Source organism: Lissotriton helveticus, chromosome 1_2 (assembly GCF_964261635.1).
Source record: "Lissotriton helveticus chromosome 1_2, aLisHel1.1, whole genome shotgun sequence".
Taxonomy (NCBI): domain Eukaryota; kingdom Metazoa; phylum Chordata; class Amphibia; order Caudata; family Salamandridae; genus Lissotriton; species Lissotriton helveticus.
The window spans coordinates 233,607,916-233,626,690 of NC_136058.1; the positions used below are offsets into that span (position 1 = coordinate 233,607,916).

Below are 18,775 nucleotides of genomic sequence, written 5' to 3' on the forward strand. Positions count from 1 at the left end.
ACTGACCATGTCATGAATGATGTAATATGTGACATCATCAGCAGTGGATTGCGGGTGCGCGATATATAGTTAGTGCAACTAACTATATATGGAATTTCAATGGTTTTGTGTGAGTAAAATAAGGTTTTTTAAATGCTAATTCCTAACTATATATGGTGTATAACCTATGGTGTTTTCAGTGAATATATATATATATATATAAAATAAAACATGCCATTTAAAGCAGCTGTAGTAATAAATGTTGATTTACTTTTGTCACCACAACACAAAGGTCAAACTCAAGTTTACAACACAGCTCAGCAAACTTGACATAGCAGAAATGCTGTTTATTGCATCACAGATTGCAGGTAACAACTACTTTGCATAGGGAAAGGGAAGCGATTCTCCAAATATTCGCAATGACCATACAGTGGAATTTTATCTTAATGCACAAGTTTAACCCCTTGCATCCTGTTTTTGAGTGTCTACCGTTGGTTAAACAAAATACAAAATACAGATTAAAAATGACAATGCATAAACCATATATGGAGATATGCATTGTGTAATATGCTATTTATGACCACTGCTGAGGGAGGGGAGGAGAATGATGACACTTCATGACCCAGTGTAGTGGTATAAAAATGAATATTCAAACATATCTGTGTGGAAATATGGGATTCATCATCTAGTTTGTGATGGTACAAACTACTCGGTCTTCTGCTTAATGATGTCACCAGACCGAATCCCGATGCCAGATTCGACCACATTATACAGTTGCTCGTTGTGCACTCTCTCTTTACAGCTGTACACACACATATATATATATATATATATATATATATATATATATATATATATATATATATATATATATATATATATATTTATATATATATATTACCTACTGGCGGTCGCCAGTAGGTATATATAGTTAGGATTTCTTCCCTATGGGATTTTTGAAAATTCTATGTCTAATAACTTTGGCGTTTGTGGACGGAATTGGCTGAAATTTTCAGGAAAATGGCACATTTTGTTTCTGAGCAGCCCCTGAAAATTTTGGGGGGGTTCGTCAAGGGGGGGCCGAGAAAAAAGGGGGGTCCCAAAACGCGTTTTTCCCATGTTAATTTCCATAGGGCGGTTGGCCTCACTTTTAGCCTGAACGGCTGAATGGATTTGCACGAAACTTGGCAAGATTGTAGGGACTGGTAGCCCGATGTGCCTTTTGTAGGTCTCAATATATGTGCTCCAGTGGATTTTGAGAAATTAACGTTTAAAAAAAGATATATATCTGTAACAGCGGACCGGGCAGCGCCCCAGGACGCGTACTTTTCGCGCAACGGAGCTTTGTGAAGCGAAGCTGATTGGTTCTCCGGCGTCTGTAAACATTCCAAACAGTCCGTAGCGGCCGCCATCTTGTCTCTCGGTAGGATCGAGAGACAAGAGGAGGCCAAAGCGAAGGGGCAAATGACCATAAGGGGGCATAGTACATTGTCGCTGACCCCCTAGGTTTGATGTGGAGGTTTTAAAAGGGCCCTGCGGGGCAAAAAAAAATAAAAATAATAATAATCGAACAGCTGAATGGATTTGCACGAAACTTGGCAAAATTGTAGGGACTGGTAGCCCGATGTGCCTTTGCTAGATCTCAATATATGTGCTCCAGTGGATTTTGAGAAATTAACGTTCAAAAAAAGATATATATCTGTAACAGCGCACCGCTTCGCGTACTTTTCGCGTTACGGAGCTTTGCGAAGCGAAGCTGATTGGCTCTCCGGTGTCTGTAAACATTCCAAACAGTCCGTAGCGGCCGCCATCTTGTCTCTCGGTAGGATCGAACAGCTGAATGGATTTGCACGAAACTTGGCAAAATTGTAGGGACTGGTAGCCCGATGTGCCTTTGCTAGGTCTCAATATATGTGCTTCAGTGCATTTTGAGAAATTAACGTTCAAAAACAAGATATATATCTGTAACAGCGCTCCGCTTCGCGGAGATAAAATTATATGTGTATTACCTAGCTGTTGCTAACACCAGTTAGCGACGGCTAGTAGAAGATAGCGACCATCTTGGGCCCCACTTTGCATGTGAGTGATATTTATCACTAATGACATGCAAAGTGGGCATGCCAAGATGTTAGCGACTGGAAACAGTCGCTAACATCGCTATCTCCTATTATCAACTTTTGGAAATATTCGAGATAAGCGCGAATATCTCCAAAAGCTACCACCTGCCCTGAGCAGTTCTTAGCCATGTTATCCAATGGGAGGTGGATAACATGGCTAAGAGCATTAGCTCGGTAATGCATGAATATCGCTGAGTTTTCAGCGATATTAATGCATTGCGGTCGTTTTTTATCGTATTTCCGATAAACCTTGATAATAGCAAGGTTTATCTGCGATAATTTCTGACGGTAAAAAATTAGTTGCTAAGCATCGTTAGGGATAAATATCGCTTAACTTTGGTAATATGCCCCAACGTCTGTTAACGTTCGATTCGAAGGAAATCAGGAAGTGTTGAAAAACATTGTCTGCGCCATCTTGTCTTTTTTCAAATGCCACACTTTTGTCGTGCACGGCAGCCATTTTAGATGCCTTGACCAGACCCACTCTGTGCACGCTGTCGATCCTTAGCATGGCTCCCCACCCTCGCAAGCATCTCCCCCAGGCAGTGGTCACCCCCGCTCTCTGTCTTATGCATGGGTAATAAACCTCCCCCCATCTGCGCTGCTCTTCCCTGAGAATCACACCCTGTGCCCGCCCGACACCTCCCTTTCGCCCTATTCACTACCGCACCCTCTGACACTCCTTTTCCTCTGTGTCCGATTGTCCAGGCTGGTCCTAGGGTATCAGCTAGCCCTGCAGATGTAGTTTATGGCCACAGCTGTAAAGAATCACCCCTCTTCAAAGGAGTTATAGTAGATCAAGGCCCACACTCGATGAGATCCGTCACAGCAGAAGCGTTGCTATTATCTGAAAACCATCCTGTATTGTGATTGGGGAGGGGACCGAGCCTGAAGCGGAAGATTCCAGGGATGACTCTTTGTACATCAAAGTTTTTACAATTATGTGTCACATTAAAAATATATAGCACTCCGACAAAGTAGTAAGATTATAAAACTTTAATAATTTATAAATATATACAAGAAAACAAAAATAGTAATAACATATAAACATTTTTAGGGAAAAACAACGAAGTAGCGGTCGGCTGTGCGAATAGTCCCAACGCAGCACAACGTCCAGATTTCCGGCGTGGGGCGTCGCGGGGGGTGGGTCATCAGTAGCAAACTGTTGTGCGAATAGTTCCAAGGCAGCAGAACGCGCTGAAATCTAGATGACACGAAAGTGATGTCTAGTAAGTTGCCACCCAGCAAATAACGGCATGGGGCGTCGCGGGGGGTGGGTCATCAGTAGCAAACTGTTGCGCGAATAGTTCCAAGGCAGCAGAACGATGGCACCAAGGTGATGTCCAGTAAGTTGCCGCACTGGTTTTGGTATCCTACAATGCTGCTCCGAATAACGGCGTGGGGCGCCCCGGGGGAGGCGGCGTGAACGGGCCTCTCCAGGTGGAGTGTCATCTGTTGTAGTGGGGCGCCCCTTTACCGTTTCAGTTGCCATTCCGTCCGTTTTTGGTCCACTGTGTCAAAAGCCGCAATTCAGCTGAGTTGCGCCCACTCTTGCGGTGCAGCGATAGGCGGCTGTCACAGGACTCTCAAAATGGCGGCAGGCTGTTTCCTTTTTGGGCCTGGTCCACTGAAATGGCCCTGGGACACCTTGGAAATCGGACGCTTGTCTGCTAGGTCTTGGACCCCATTCTCGAAAGCGTCCCCTCCGCCTTGAGAATTCATCAAAAGTTTTGGGGGCTCCGACTCCTGCAGGCTTCTGGTGGGGAGCGGCTGCCATGATTGCTCGCGGAATGACCACGACTGAGCTACGAGATGGTGGTGCTCTCATGCTGACGCCAGCTTCAGTCTGAAACATCCAGAAACAAGGTGGGGCTTTCATCGTTTGGGAAAAAAAAAAAGTTTTCATCCAATGAAAAGTGTTGTTTTTAGGTCACATGATCAAGCCTTCCATCATTAGGAAACCAAAAGTAAAATGAACCAATGAAAAGTTTTATAAACAAGTCACATGACCTGTTATGCGGCATAGGGTGTAAAATGCGGAGAAAATACGTTGGCACGTGAGGCGGCGTCAGTAGCGGACCGATGTGCGAATAGGCCGAAGGCAATACAACGCGCCAAGATCCGGATGGCACCGAGGTGGTGTCATAGTTGAGAGTTCTGAGCAGCGGTTGTAACACTGTCTGAAGCTTATTTGCAGCTGCTGCAGCTTCACTACGCGCCAAGATCCGGATGGCACCGAGGTGGTGTCTAGTAAGGTGCACTGGTGTGGCCATCCTACAATGCTGAAAGTCGGCGTGGGGCGCCCCGTTGGCCTGTGAGTTTGCGTCAGTAGCGGACTGATGTGCGAATAGGCCGAAGGCAGCACAACGCGCCAAGATCCGGATGGCACCGAGGTGGTGTCTAGTAAGTTGCCGCACTGGTGTGGCCATCCAACAATGCTGAAAGTCGGCGTGGGGCGCCCCGTTGGCCTGTGAGTTTGCGTCAGTAGCGGACCGATGTGCGAATAGGCCGAAGGCAGCACAACGCGCCAAGATCCGGATGGCACCGAGGTGGTGTCTAGTAAGTTGCCGCACTGGTGTGGCCATCCTACAATGCTGAAAGTCGGCGTGGGGCGCCCCGTTGGCCTGTGAGATGGCGTCAGTAGCGGACCGATGTGTGAATGGGGCCGAAGGCAGCGCAACAATATTTTCGGAATAGAAGACACCACTAGGCGCTGAGATGCCAAGATCCGGATGGCACCGAGGTGGTGTGTAGCAAGTTGCCGCACTGGTGTGGCCATCCTACAATGCTGAAAGTCGGCGTGGGGCGCCCCGTTGGCCTGTGAGTTTGCGTCAGTAGCGGACCGATGTGCGAATAGGCCGAAGGCAGCACAACGCGCCAAGATCCGGATGGCACCGAGGTGGTGTCTAGTAAGTTGTCGCACTTCTGTGGCCATCCTACAATGTTGAAAGTCGGCGTGGGGCGCCCCGTTGGCCTGTGAGATGGCGTCAGTAGCGGACCGATGTGCGAATGGGGCCAAAGGCAGCGCAACAATATTTTCTGATTTGAAGACACCACAAGGCGCTGAGATGCCAAGATCCGGATGGCACCGAGGTGGTGTCTAGCAAGCTGTGGCACAGGTGTGGCCATCGTACAATGGTAAAAGTCGGCGTGGGGCGCCCTGTTGGCCTGTGAGATGGTGTCAGTAGCGGACTGATGTGTGAATGGGGCCAAAGGCAGCGCAACAATATTTTCTACAATATTTTCGGAGTAGAAGACACCACAAGGCGCTGAGATGCCAAGATCCGGATGGCACCGAGGTGATGTCTAAGTTGCGGACCGATGTGCGAATGGGGCCAAAGGCAGCGCAACAATATTTTCTGAAGAGAATACACCACAAGGCGCTGAGATGCCAAGATCCGGATGGCACCGAGGTGATGTCTAAGTTGCGGACCGATGTGCGAATGGGGCCAAAGGTAGCGTAACAAGATTTTCTGTATGGAAGATACCACTAGGCGTTGAGATGCCAAGATTCGGATGGCACCGAGGTGATGTCTAGCAAGTTGTGCCACTGGTGTGGCCATCGTACAATGGTAAAAGTCGGCGTGGGGCGCCCTATTGGCCTGTGAGATGGTGTCAGTAGCGGACTGATGTGCGAATGGGGCCAAAGGCAGCGCAACAATATTTTCTGACTGACACCACAAGGCGCTGAGATGCCAAGATCCGGATGGCACCGAGGTGATGTCTAAGTTGCGGACTGATCTGCGAATGGGGCCAAAGGCAGCGTAACAATATTTTCTGTATGGAAGATACCACTAGGCGTTGAGATGCCAAGATTCGGATGGCACCGAGGTGATGTCTAGCAAGTTGGTGTGGTCATCCTACAATGCTGAAACTCGGCGTGGGTCACCCCATTAGCCTGTGGGATGGCGTCAGTAGCGGACCGATGTGCGAATAGGCCGAAGGCAGCACAACGCGCCAAGATCCGGATGTCACCGTGGTGGTTTCATAGTTGAGAGGCACTTCATCTGCAGTGGGGCGCCGAGATCCGGATGGCACCGAGGTGATGTCTAGCAAGTTGCTGTACTGGTGTGGTCATCCTACAATGCTGAAATGTAGTGGGGCGCCCATTTACCGTTTCAGTTGCCATTCAGCTGAGTTTCGGCTGCTCTTGATGCTACAGCGACAGGCGGCTGCAAGAGGACTCTCAAAATGGCGGCCTGTTCTTTGGATTTGGGCCTGGTCCACTAAAATGGCCCTGGGACACCTTAGAACTCGGACGCTCGATTTTTTTTTCCTTTCCTGTACATGCAAAAAAAGGTAAATGCCCGGTACGTTACACGCTTCATCTGCCACGATGAACTCTCCAGAGGAACCGAAAAAAAATATAGTTGTGGTAACTATACCATGCATCGTCATATGGAGAGGTGGCACCAATTAATTATAGTGCTGCATAAAAGAGAGATTTGGAGGAGAACCCCTGACCTGCTAGTACATTCATCAAAGAAGTGGCACTGAGAGCTTCAGAGGCAAGGGAAACGGTCCCAAATATTTAGAAGAACTTTGGAAAGATTAAAATGACATGTTTAGATTGTGGTAAATTAATTTCATGTGGACAGATGAGTGTTACTCTAATAAATACAGCATATGAACATCATCATAGTCGATGGTTGGTAGAGACATTTTGACTATATCCTGGACCTGCCCGTCCTCGCCCAAAATGGCGCCGGAATAAATGGGACTCGTAACTCCTTGTTGTGTACTGGTTGCAGAACCTTGAAATCACGAGATACGTATGCAGTTTTGAAGCACATGGCGGGCGGGGACGAGAATTGATTGAATATTTCGACATCCCTATTGATATTAAGTTCTGATGTGTTATTGATTACTGTACTGTTGAAAATTCGAATTAACGTCACCCATGGTACTTGCCCGCAAATGTATATCTAGATAATTTTATTGTAACTGGCCCTGTCGTATTTTAATTATAAAATGTACGTCCACCGATTCCGTAACTGTTAGACACCTTAGTTCTTGCAACCTAATGGCCCGCCCGTTACGTTCCTCTACAGTGTAAATGTCTATTCATCATATACGATTACAGTTTGCTCCGTGGCAGGCCCACGTGGTTATAGGCTCGTATTTGTATAATGAAATTTTCACAATAAAGGTTTTTAAAAGAAAACATGGTAGTAGTATATACATTGGTAAAGTTTTTAATAATAGTCACTGTTTTAGAATCATTAAAAGGCAAGTGAAATAAAGCAGACCAATTACATGAAGGGTAAAAGGTATAATACGAAGGAACGCAGTAAAGATAAATGGTCAAGGGCTGTTGTGTTTTCTATTCCTGCAACATAAAGTGATCGATAAGAATCTCATATTCAGGCGTATCGGCGACTAAGACAGCAGGTCGACCCTCTTTTGCTCAACGGCTCCGTCATGGGACGAAGAAACGCTCTTTTTCTCGAAAAAAGAATATATTTTACTTGCAGGACAGTTGTAAAATTTCCGGGAAAGTACATTAGCCTGGAACATTATAACATATATTTAAGAAAAAATAATGTTCGGAAGTAATTAAAAGCGTAATTTTTAGGTGATATGACCAAGGCTTTCATCATTAGAATAAGAAAAGTAAAATGAACCAATGAAAAGTTTTATTAACAAGTCACATGACTTGTTATGCTTACGTTACGCGCTGCGCGCCCCGGATGACTTCCGGATGCGCTAACGCAGCGCGTCATATGACGCATTACGCGACAACGCAGGTCCAGAATATAGTCAAAATGTCTCCACCAACCAGCGGTCGAAACACAACCCCTTTCAGCAGGCTAAATAGTTCTGTTAAATGACAACAGAAGGGACAGGCAACAAGAACCATCAGTCAAAGAGGGGAGGGCTAGTTCTTCTCTACCGGGTTACATTGGGGCGCTACCGGAACTGATCGAATTGGTAGTCTACAGTGTTTCTGGATGTTTCAGACTGAAGCTGGGGTTAGCATGAGAGCACCACCATTTCGTAGCTCCGTTGTGGCCATTCCGCAACCAATCATGGCAGCCGCTCTTTATCGTTATTTTGGGCGGGGTGGGTGGCGGAGCCGAGCTGTTTTGCAGCCATCATTGTGTGGAGTTCAGTTCATCTCACTAGTTTTGTATTTGTCATGAGGGGTTGTTCCTAATGTTTCTATTTTAGCGAGGTCAAAAAGAGATCCCATTAGTGGCCTACTGATTTTACTCGATTCCTTTTCTTTTTTTTTACACGATTTTTCGTTATCTGCAAAGACTAAACAGAGTATTGCGACTCTGTGTTTGTTTGTAAATAGAGAATGAACCAAAGAGTACTAATTCTAAAACAGTAAATACTTGGATAACAATCAATCAAATGGAGAGAGAAGCAGGCACGACGGATTACAACGGGGGCAAAGGCCTGCGTTAACTACCTTTCACTATCTGCAAAGAGAGAGTACTCCTAATAGAAATGAGGGGGGGGGGCACCATTCAAAGCAGATCAGTGTGCATAAACACGAAAATGTTTTCACTTACCACGTACTTGACATTCGACAGCTTATGATATTTGCTATTAAAAAACCATTGAAATTCACTGAAAAAACCATAGGTTATAGACCATATATAGTTAGGAATTAGCATTTACTAAACCTTGAAAATTCACTGAAAAAACCATAGGTTATAGACCATATATAGTTAGGAATTAGCATTTAAAAAACCTTATTTTACTCACACAAAACCATTGAAATTCCATATATAGTTAGTTGCACTAACTATATATCGCGCACCCGCAATCCACTGCTGATGATGTCACATATTACATCATTCATGACATGGTCAGTGACATCACTGATGACATCACTGATGACATCTCAAATGACATCACTGATGACATCACTGATGACATCATCCAGTGACTGTGTGTTTCTGTAAAGTTTAAATATGTTTTACATATTGAAGAATGAGTAGATGAAGAAGTGTCTGGATGAAGTATTTAGTAGGTGCGTGACTGACTGTATGAGTGAGTGATTAAATGTGTCTCACTGAGTGCATGGGTTAGTGACTAAACTGTCTTAATTTGTGCATCATTATGTCTGTTGTTCTGTAAACTGCTGCATGTGTTGATCAGTAGCTATATGAGTAACTATATGGGTTATTGATTGATTGCTCAAGTATTTGTATGGGAGACTGAATGTGTGTGTGGCTGGCTGGGAGGTGTGTGACTCTGTGCAGATCAATGTGTACTTGTATCAATGATTGTATAAGAGAGTAAGTATGTGTTAGTATATGTTTGAAAATGTAAGGTGCTCTATGTTTAACTGTATAGATTAAAAAATGGAAGTGTGATTGATTCTTTACAGGACTGACTAGGTGTGTGAGTAACTCCATGGATGAGTGGCAGAGTGTGAGTATCTGTATAGGTGTATGAGTGCATATGATAGTGTTGTAAAGATGAGTGATTGTATGTATGAATGATTGTATGGGTGAATAAGTGAATGTGTGTGTAGACGTAGGAATCAGTGAGTGCGTATGTAGTAACTAGTATTGGTGTGTGAATGTTTTCAAAAATTATACTCTGTATTTAACACTGGGTGTAACAAAGGTTATATTAAAATGTGAGGAGATGCATTGTATTGTCACATGAATGATATCATCAGTGATGTGGTCATTGATGTCAAATGAGATGTCATCAGTGATGTCATCAGTGATGTCATTTGAGATGTCATCAGTGATGTCATCAGTGATGTCACTGACCATGTCATGAATGATGTAATATGTGACATCATCAGCAGTGGATTGCGGGTGCGCGATATATAGTTAGTGCAACTAACTATATATGGAATTTCAATGGTTTTGTGTGAGTAAAATAAGGTTTTTTAAATGCTAATTCCTAACTATATATGGTCTATAATCTATGGTTTTTTCAGTGAATATATATATATATATATATTTATTTATATACATATATATCACCCTTAACTATAATGCTAATTTAACTCTTGTTTTTTTCCATTCAATTTCATGGTTCTTTTTAATGTAAAGTAATATTTTGTTACCATGAGTAAAGCCACCTTAATGACAGACCACAAACCACTACACAAAGCCTACTAAGATTTGATGGCAAGGGAAGCAAATATTAGGGAGAAGCGTTTTCCAATTTATGTGCCATCAAAGACAAATTATGCTGCACATTCTCGGGCAGCGTTATTTTAATTTATTTGAGTATAAAGAACATTTTTCAAGACATTTGTAAATACTGCAAATATGTGGTACATGCATTAAATTCATACCTATGCAGTAAACTCTGGAGCCACACACATAATCAAATACACACACTGACCTTCACAATTGTGTATCTGTTTATTCAAAAATGTATGAAAGGAAAATAAAACCTAAACATTTTAATTCCAATCAGTGACCGTTGTTAGCTTAACTTTGTTGAAAACAAGCTAAGTACCTCAAAATATACATGTACTAAAATAAAACATAATATAATAAGGTCCTAAATACCTAGTACAGGGTTCTTGTGATGGTACAAACTACTCGGTCTTCTGCTTAATGATGTCACCAGACCGAATCCCGATGCCAGATTCGACCACATTATACAGTTGCTCGTTGTGCACTCTCTCTTTACAGCTGTACACACATATATATATATATATATATATATATATATATATATATATATATATATATATATTTATTTATATACATATATATCACCCTTAACTATAATGCTAATTTAACTCTTGTTTTTTTCCATTCAATTTCATGGTTCTTTTTAATGTAAAGTAATATTTTGTTACCATGAGTAAAGCCACCCCAGTGCAGCACACAGCAGGACCTGCATCCAACCTCCCCACATGCAGCTAACCACACAATGTGCATGGCCCTTAGTCTTACGTTCTCTCCACCCCTGCCCATGTGCACAGCCTTTTCTTTGATATTTGTGCCATTTTGCAATAAGTCTTCATAATTGTATTCGACAAAACAATATCCATGTCAAATTTGTGTCCTTTTTTCCACATGTTGAATTTATTGTGTACCGATCACGCATCAATTCATACGGTGAACTATAATGTGTGTGGAAGAAAACTATGGTTATTTGAAATGTGCCGAAGAATCTGAGTTCAGGAATGCTTGTTCTTTGTTCAGCACCCAAGGAAACCTATGATTCCCAAACATTTCAAGAAACTAGACAGTCAGGGGAGTCCAGAATACTGTGGCTTGAAAAGATCAAAGTTCTTTTCTTACCTACAATTCCCTGCAAATGTCAAACTTTAGCAAAAAACAATTGTCTGGAATTTGCAAGGATTGAGAAAAAACCCAACCATCCAATATTCCCCCACTTCTCCTGATACAAATGTCACCACAATGTCTGGAAGGTTGCCATCTGACCCTGGGCCCAAATGCCACAAGTACCTGCATCCGCAAAAAAAAGACTGACTTTTTTAAGGAAAAATCTTTAAGGTCCCCAGGTTCATTTTGGGGTCTTTCCTTTTGCAGGGTATCGACCCATTCACAGATAGCTGGGCTAAACCCCCAACACCTAAATCCCTGTAGTGACACACAAAATGTTAGTACCTCAAATCCGTTATTCTAATTAAATTTGAAATACTATAAATATTTTAAAATACTGTGTTGCATTTACAGCAGCTTGTTCGTCAAAGAGTCATTCTGTTAAAGGAGCAGTGGGACTCATCAAACTATGTGTTACATTCTAGACCATAAATGTCTATTTCTTACCTCCTCTGCCAAGTAACGTTTTGGCATAGTCAGCCCTGTTGATGAATAGCACAGGTGCAAAGTTCCCAAACCAAACAGGATGTCCATATGGATATTGTCCTGCCCAGCGGGTTAATATATCTAAATCTTTTCCATCCTGCAGAAACTACAAAACACAGAAAACAATATTTTAATGTTAAGTTTTGTTCATAGATCTTCAAACAATTTTAGAATTTGTGATGGTGACATGGAAATATGAACTTGCATTCTGCATTAAATGGATAGAAAATAATTCCAGATTCACTACATTTTGCTGTTTATGATGTTTAATGAGTAAAAGAATGTGCATAGTGAACCAAAAAAGAAGACAAAGTTGAACACAATGTATAGGTATCATTTACATGTTATAAAATGTTTTGATTTGTTCTTTATTGTATTAAAAGGAATTCTGATTAATTTGAAAAATGTTTGGTATCAGTTAGTTAAATGCTATAAAAGACCTTCTTACAATTTTATGATTCAATCTATCTCTTCTTTGAAAAGTTATAAACCTACTTGAGTTTTTCAGAAAATGTTATGATTGATTAGCAAAAAGAAGGGTGTTTTGACAGCCAAAGCTAATTTTAATCATCTTTATAAAATATCTAGACTCTGATTCAATGTGGGCCAGAAAAGGGTAGGGTATTGATCGTACCAGGCAAATACCTCTTATTCCGTGTTTTCCTCAGGACACTGAGGAATTACATCCAGAACTACATTTTATTCCCTATGAATTTCGTCAACTTTGACTTGATAAACTTTACCAGGGGAAATTGGGAAGGTGCGATGTTTACAGTAAATCTCAGAATTCCAAACCATATGCAAACAGGGCTTTGGCCAAGATCAGTATTCACTGGCCCACCAGGAATCAGGACCATGAACATTTTTTCATGTTGGTTTTGGTTAGCAAATGGTTCTGTACATTTTCTGTACTATTTTACTAACCAATCCCAACGTTCATTACATTTATTTTAATTATTTAAGTTTAAATAGAAATTGATTGGAAAGAGGGTAATATAATTATTTATCACATCTTATCAACTAACACTTCAATTTGTAAGTCTCTGCTATGGGGAGGTTTAGCTGAGTTAGCCAGACCTTTTGTTTACATATTCATAGAGTGGATGTTTGGTCAGCCTCGTGCTCATGACTGGATGGCTTTGTTGTCTATGTCACTTTCTTGTTCCTCATTACATGAGTTTCATTCCTATTATTGTGTTTGTCTCCACCAGGAGCCTTCAGTCTCACATCATTCTTTTTGGATGAAATGTAGCCTTCCACTGCTTAGTTGAGGGGACTATTTTTTATTTTGCTTTCAGCACTCCCTGAGAGTAAATGTGTATTTACTGCTATCTCCTCGTGTGTTGATTCCCCATCGCATCCCTCCATCGGGCCCCACTTAAGCTAATACATTTCGTTCCCCACCATCACCCCATCCCTCTTGCCGTTTTGCTTATATAATTATTTTAAATATCTATAACATAGCATTTACTCCTCTGCATTGCCTATCACTATCCCCCATATTTCCCCTTCATATTAGTTTTTTTTGTTGAAAACTTTTTTATCATTGAATTTGCAGCTGGGTTGCATCTTCATTAAAATATGCTCTCACACATATTATTTTAGTCTGCCACTCTTGGGGTCACATTTTTGTGAGCTACATATAGCATTGGTTTTGTCCTGTAGGCTATCTTTAAAACTTTTCCTTCATTAGTAATGTGCTACACAATGCATCCCACATGCAATGTCCGAAAAGTTAGGAGTGATAAAAGCATTTCTGCTTTTGTATGATTTCCTCATGCCTCAAGGTGCATTAGAACATTGGAATGTTGGGAGCTCCATTGCAGAAAATGGAGTGCTCTCTGCTTCTACGGGCCGGTAAAGGCCCGCAGAGCAACATTCCAATGTTCTACAAAGGCTTCTCGAAGCTCAAAGGGATTTATATCCCCTCGAGCTTCGTGAACCGTTTGTTTAATTTGTTAGAACATTCTGCCCTCTAGTGGCAGAATGTTCTAATAGCCTTATAGCCCTTTGTAGCAGGGCTATACCGGCTATTAAAGTCCAGCTGTCTTCGGCTCGGGCCTTTAAGGATTCAGCGGGCCTTTAATAGCTGGTATAGCCCGCTACGGCGGGCTATAAGGCTATATTATTTTTCGGCATGAGGTTCTGTCTACTATTATTAATAGATAGGGGGGCATATTACCAACGTTAAGCGATATTTATCGCTAACGATGCTTAGCAACGAATTTTTTAACGCTAAGCATAGCCAGAAAATATCGCAGATAAACCTTGGTATTACCAAGGTTTATCGCAAATGCGATAAAAAACGGCCGCAATGCATGAATATCGCTGAAAAGTCAGCGATATTCATGCAATACCGAGCTAATGCTCTTAGCCATGTTATCCACCTCCCATTGGATAACATGGCTAAGAGCTGCTCTGGGGCAGGTGTTAGCTTTTGGAGATATTCGCGCTTAGCGCGAATATCTCCAAAAGTTGGTAATAGGAGATAGCGATGTTAGCGACTGTTTCCAGTCACTAACATCTGGGCACGCCCACTTTGCATGTCATTAGTGATAAATATCACTGACATGCAAAGTGGGGCCCAAGATGGTCGCTATCTCCTACTAGCTGTCGCTAACTGGTGTTAGCGACAGCTAGGTAATAGGGAGATAATTTTATCTCCGCTTTCTTGGCTTTTAAAGCCAAAAAAGCAGAGATAAACCCCTTGATAATATGCCCCAGGGTTTTGAATGAAAAACCTTAGGAGGCTGCATTGGGATCGTCAATGTATCACCCATGGAACTCTCCATTTACGCAAGGTAACATAAGTATTGCAAAGTGCTGTTTGCATTATGTTTTGGCAACTTTTGCACTGGGAAGTAATTCGTTTATCAACACATTGCACCAGTTTGCATCACTTTTTGTGTCTGTGCACCAGCCCAAAGCCTTGATAAATCTACCAATCTTGGAAAAAATAACAAAATGGTGACTGTACCATGAAGCTTCTGCACGGGTGTAATGATGCAGGCATAAATGTGTCACAACACATGCTTGCATTCGGAAGGGTCATGATGCATGGCAGTAAAAGAGTTTTCTTTCAGCTGAAGCACATTTCAAGATTTTTTAAGCACATGCGTCTTGATGCATGCATTTGTATGCCAGTAGATCAGCTATTTAAAGCTCAGAGCTCTTGGCTTTTCAAAGCTTGTTCAAAATCTTTAAACGAGATATGTAATCTGTAATATACTGGACTGTAACTTTATTGGTATTATCTTAATATTATTGTCATTACTTTGATTTTTATTATTAGCATTGGCAATAGTATTCCTAATTAATCACTAGACTAATAATCGTTGAACTCTTCGCACTACAGAACTGTGTGGTGTAAAAAAACAAATGTGATGTTAAAATTAAAGTGTACAATGTGCTGCCTGTTTAAATGTTCCCATTCATGATCTGATTTAAAAAATATACTACCCTGTATATAATATTGTTCGGTGGACAGCAACCCATGTCTAATGTGGTCCTGTTACAATAATAAAATGTGTCCTCTGTACCTATAAACATGCACTCTTGTATACCTACAACTAAAATTAAATAACGAATATGTTAATTACTATTTTAAACTTTTTAAATTACATCACTATTGTTTAGCTTGTAATGTATTTAATAATAGCTGTTATGTTATTCAATTAGCATTTTATTATGTTAGATCATAAATTTATACATACATACATCAAAGATGGTTGGCACATTTCAGAAACGTAGAGCTTTTTAATCAGAGATATTACTAAAGCAGATTTTCCAGTGATACCTGGTTTGCAGATGTGAATTTTCATGAACTGAGAAGACTCCCAAACTTAGAATCAGAAGGAGAAGCAAATGTCTTTCTACGTCCAGTCAGTCAGTGTAAGAAATTGGGCTACTGGTTGAGGGGGTGAAACCCTTCTCAAGCAGCAACCACAATACTTATCGGGGAAAGTCCCAAGCAAACCCTAAATGAACCTACTCTTAACCCTCAGTAGCTTAGCACAGAGCAGTCAAGCTTAGAGGCAATGTGTAAAGTATTTGTGCAACACTTCAAACAGTAAAACAGTAAAAAGTACACCTCGAAAAGTGGCAACACCAAATTTAGAAAAATAGAGTACCTTATAATAAATATAACAAGACCAAAATGACATAAATCCAAACAGTAGAACCAGAGATTTATAGTTTTAGTAAAAAATAGAGCCAAAGAGCACAAAACACCAACTGTGGCCATTTGGTCACTCCGGACTGGGACAAAGTCACAAGTTCAGGCCGACTAGTATAGAGCATGGGCTGGCTACAGGGACCCGCTGAATGAAGTAGCTTAAATCCTGGTTTGCGGAGCATTGTGGGAACCCGCATCCAAGATGCCTTGCACATTCGAATCGATGCATCAGTTCCAAGGTGCTGCAAGGCTGTGGTGCGATGACCTGCATCATTGGCGAGGATTCCATTGACGAGGGCTTGTAATTTGAAATCCAGTGTTAAGGATGCATCGCACAGTCAGGGCATCTGTTGCTTCCAAGGAGCTGTTTGACTTCGATGCGGAGTCCAGCATCTTTTTATCGAGGCTTCCATTGATGAAGGACGTGAAGCACTCTGCTGAGGATGTGTCACGCAGCAGCGGTTCTGATGAGACGACAGTTGCAATGCGATGCGGGTCTTTGCGCAACACAGCTGAGGAGAAGCTTTGGTTCTGCTGTATCGACAGAGGTTGCCAGACCACCTTATGCATACCTCCAAGGGTCCAGGACTGGGATGGCACTATTTAGAATGGTAGAGTCACGGATGCTGGTTCAAGCCGGTTGTTGAAGCCTTCTGTCCCTCAGGCTCAAGTCAGGGGGTTAGCCAACTAACCCTTGGAGTCACTTTTGGGTCCTGGGTTCAACAGATACAGGTCTAGTCCTCACCCAGACAAAAGTGCAGCAGGGAAGAAGTCCTTCACAGCAGCAGTCCATCAGAGTGGCAGTCCTTTCAGCAGCAAAGCAGGGTTCAGTATCCACAGGTTAAGACATATACTGAAGAGTTGGTGCCTGAGGTCCAGTATTTATACCCAGCTGTGCCTTTGAAGTGGGGGAGAAGCATCCTTCCTTTCCCGCCCTGGCTCCAGACTAACTACAAGGGGTATGCAGTCATTTGTCTGGAGGCAGGACAAGGACTATTCAAGTATAAGTAGGGGTGTGCTCAGCTCTATCCTCCCAGCGTTCCAGTGATGACCCATCCAGGCACTCCTAAGCTCTCTACTGTGGGTGCCTGTCAAGGAGGAATACACAAAGTCCAACTGTCACATAAACAAAGTCATGTGACCTAGAGACAGGCTAGAGATACTAAATGATTACAGCAAGAAAATTCCACCTTTCTGAAACTGGCATTTTCAAAAATGTAATTTAAAATTCGACTTCACCATAAGTGAAGACTTTTCATTACAATTTCAAAGTGACCAAACATGAACTAGTTACCTGCTCCCATTTGGAAAGTACAGCTTATTAGATGATATAAGGTCATTCCAATGTTATCCTATGGGAGAGGTAGGCCATCCATTAGTGAAAAACACATGTAAGAGTTTTTCACTACCAGGACATATAAAGCTTAAAAGTGTGTGTCCTACTTTTTAAGTACACTGCATCCTGCTTTCTGGGCTGTCCAGGGCCTACCCTAGGGGTAACATATATGCATTAAAAATATGTATTAAAAAAAAAGGTTTGTGCCCAGTAAAAGGTTTATTTTGCCAAGGCAAAATGGCAATGTAATATTTCACAAACAGATTGCATGTCAAGCCTCAGATATGTTTAAAAAGTAACTTAAGAGGGTGGCACAATCAGTGTTGCAGGCTCACTAGTGCAAATAGAACAATTGATGGACAGATTGCAGAACAATGTCATCCATTCCACCCAGTACAGGGATCTGGGCCTAAATCCATCTTTTTTGTGCTCACCATGCCACTCCAGTTTGGACCCAGTCATATGCAAATCAGTCTTGACCCTGTGCCCAACGGAAACAGTCCAGCCCGAACTGCCAGGCCAGGTTCACCCTGGACTGAAAACAAGCATCCTAGGACCGGTTTCGGCTTTCAGCCCTCATCAGCCAGGATAGCTTGAATCTAGTGGCATGGAGAGCATGAAGAGGGGTGAAACCCCGAAACCAGTCCTAGGATGCTTGTTTCTGCTCCAGGGAGGACCCGGCTTGGCAGTTCGGGCTGGACTGTTCCCATGAGGCACAGGGTCAAGACTGATTTGCATATGGCCAGGTCTAAACTGGGGTGGCATGGTGAGCAAAAGAATGATGGATTTAACCCAGATCTGTTGACTGGGGGTGAATGTTTTGATTTGTTCTGCATTCCCTCTATCAATTGTGCATCTTTAGCTTTCTCGCCCTAAGTGCACCAGGTATGCCCAGACGTGGGTCCTGGGCTCACAGTGCCACTGGAATCAAGCTATCCTTGCTGAAGAGGTTGTGAAACCCCGAAACTGGTCCTAGGATGCTTGTTTCCGGTCCAGGGAGGACCTGGCTTGGCTCTTCTGGCTGAACTTTTCCCATGAGGCACAGAGTCAAGACTGATTTGCATATGGCCAGGTCTAAACTGGGGTGGCATGGTGAGCAAAAGAATGATGGAATTAATCCAGATCTCTTGACTGGGGGTGAATATTTTGATTTGTTCTGCATTCCGTCCATCAATTTTGTTTCTTTTGTTCACTAGTAACATTTAATTTACAGGCCATGGGCACATGTACTGACTATACTAGGGACTTATAAGTAAATTAAATATGCCAATTGGGGATACACCAAGGTTACCATGTTTTAAGGAGAGAGCACGTGCATTTAAGCACTGGTTAGATGTGGTAAAGTGCATAGAGTCCTACGGACAGCAAAAATCGAGATAAGCAAGAAATGGAAAAGGAA

The 18,775-nt window shown here is 42.3% G+C and overlaps 1 protein-coding gene across 2 annotated transcripts in view; it reads right to left on the reverse strand.

The window, feature by feature from the left end:
• Positions 1-18,775, reverse strand: part of LOC144800069 (cytochrome P450 4B1-like) — a 247,523-nt gene that overhangs the window by 194,289 nt on the left and 34,459 nt on the right. For both annotated transcript variants that reach the window (XM_078671651.1, XM_078671652.1), the window contains exon 2: positions 11,828-11,972. In XM_078671651.1, the coding sequence (XP_078527777.1) occupies positions 11,828-11,972 (145 nt within the window). The remainder of the gene's footprint in view (positions 1-11,827; positions 11,973-18,775) is intronic.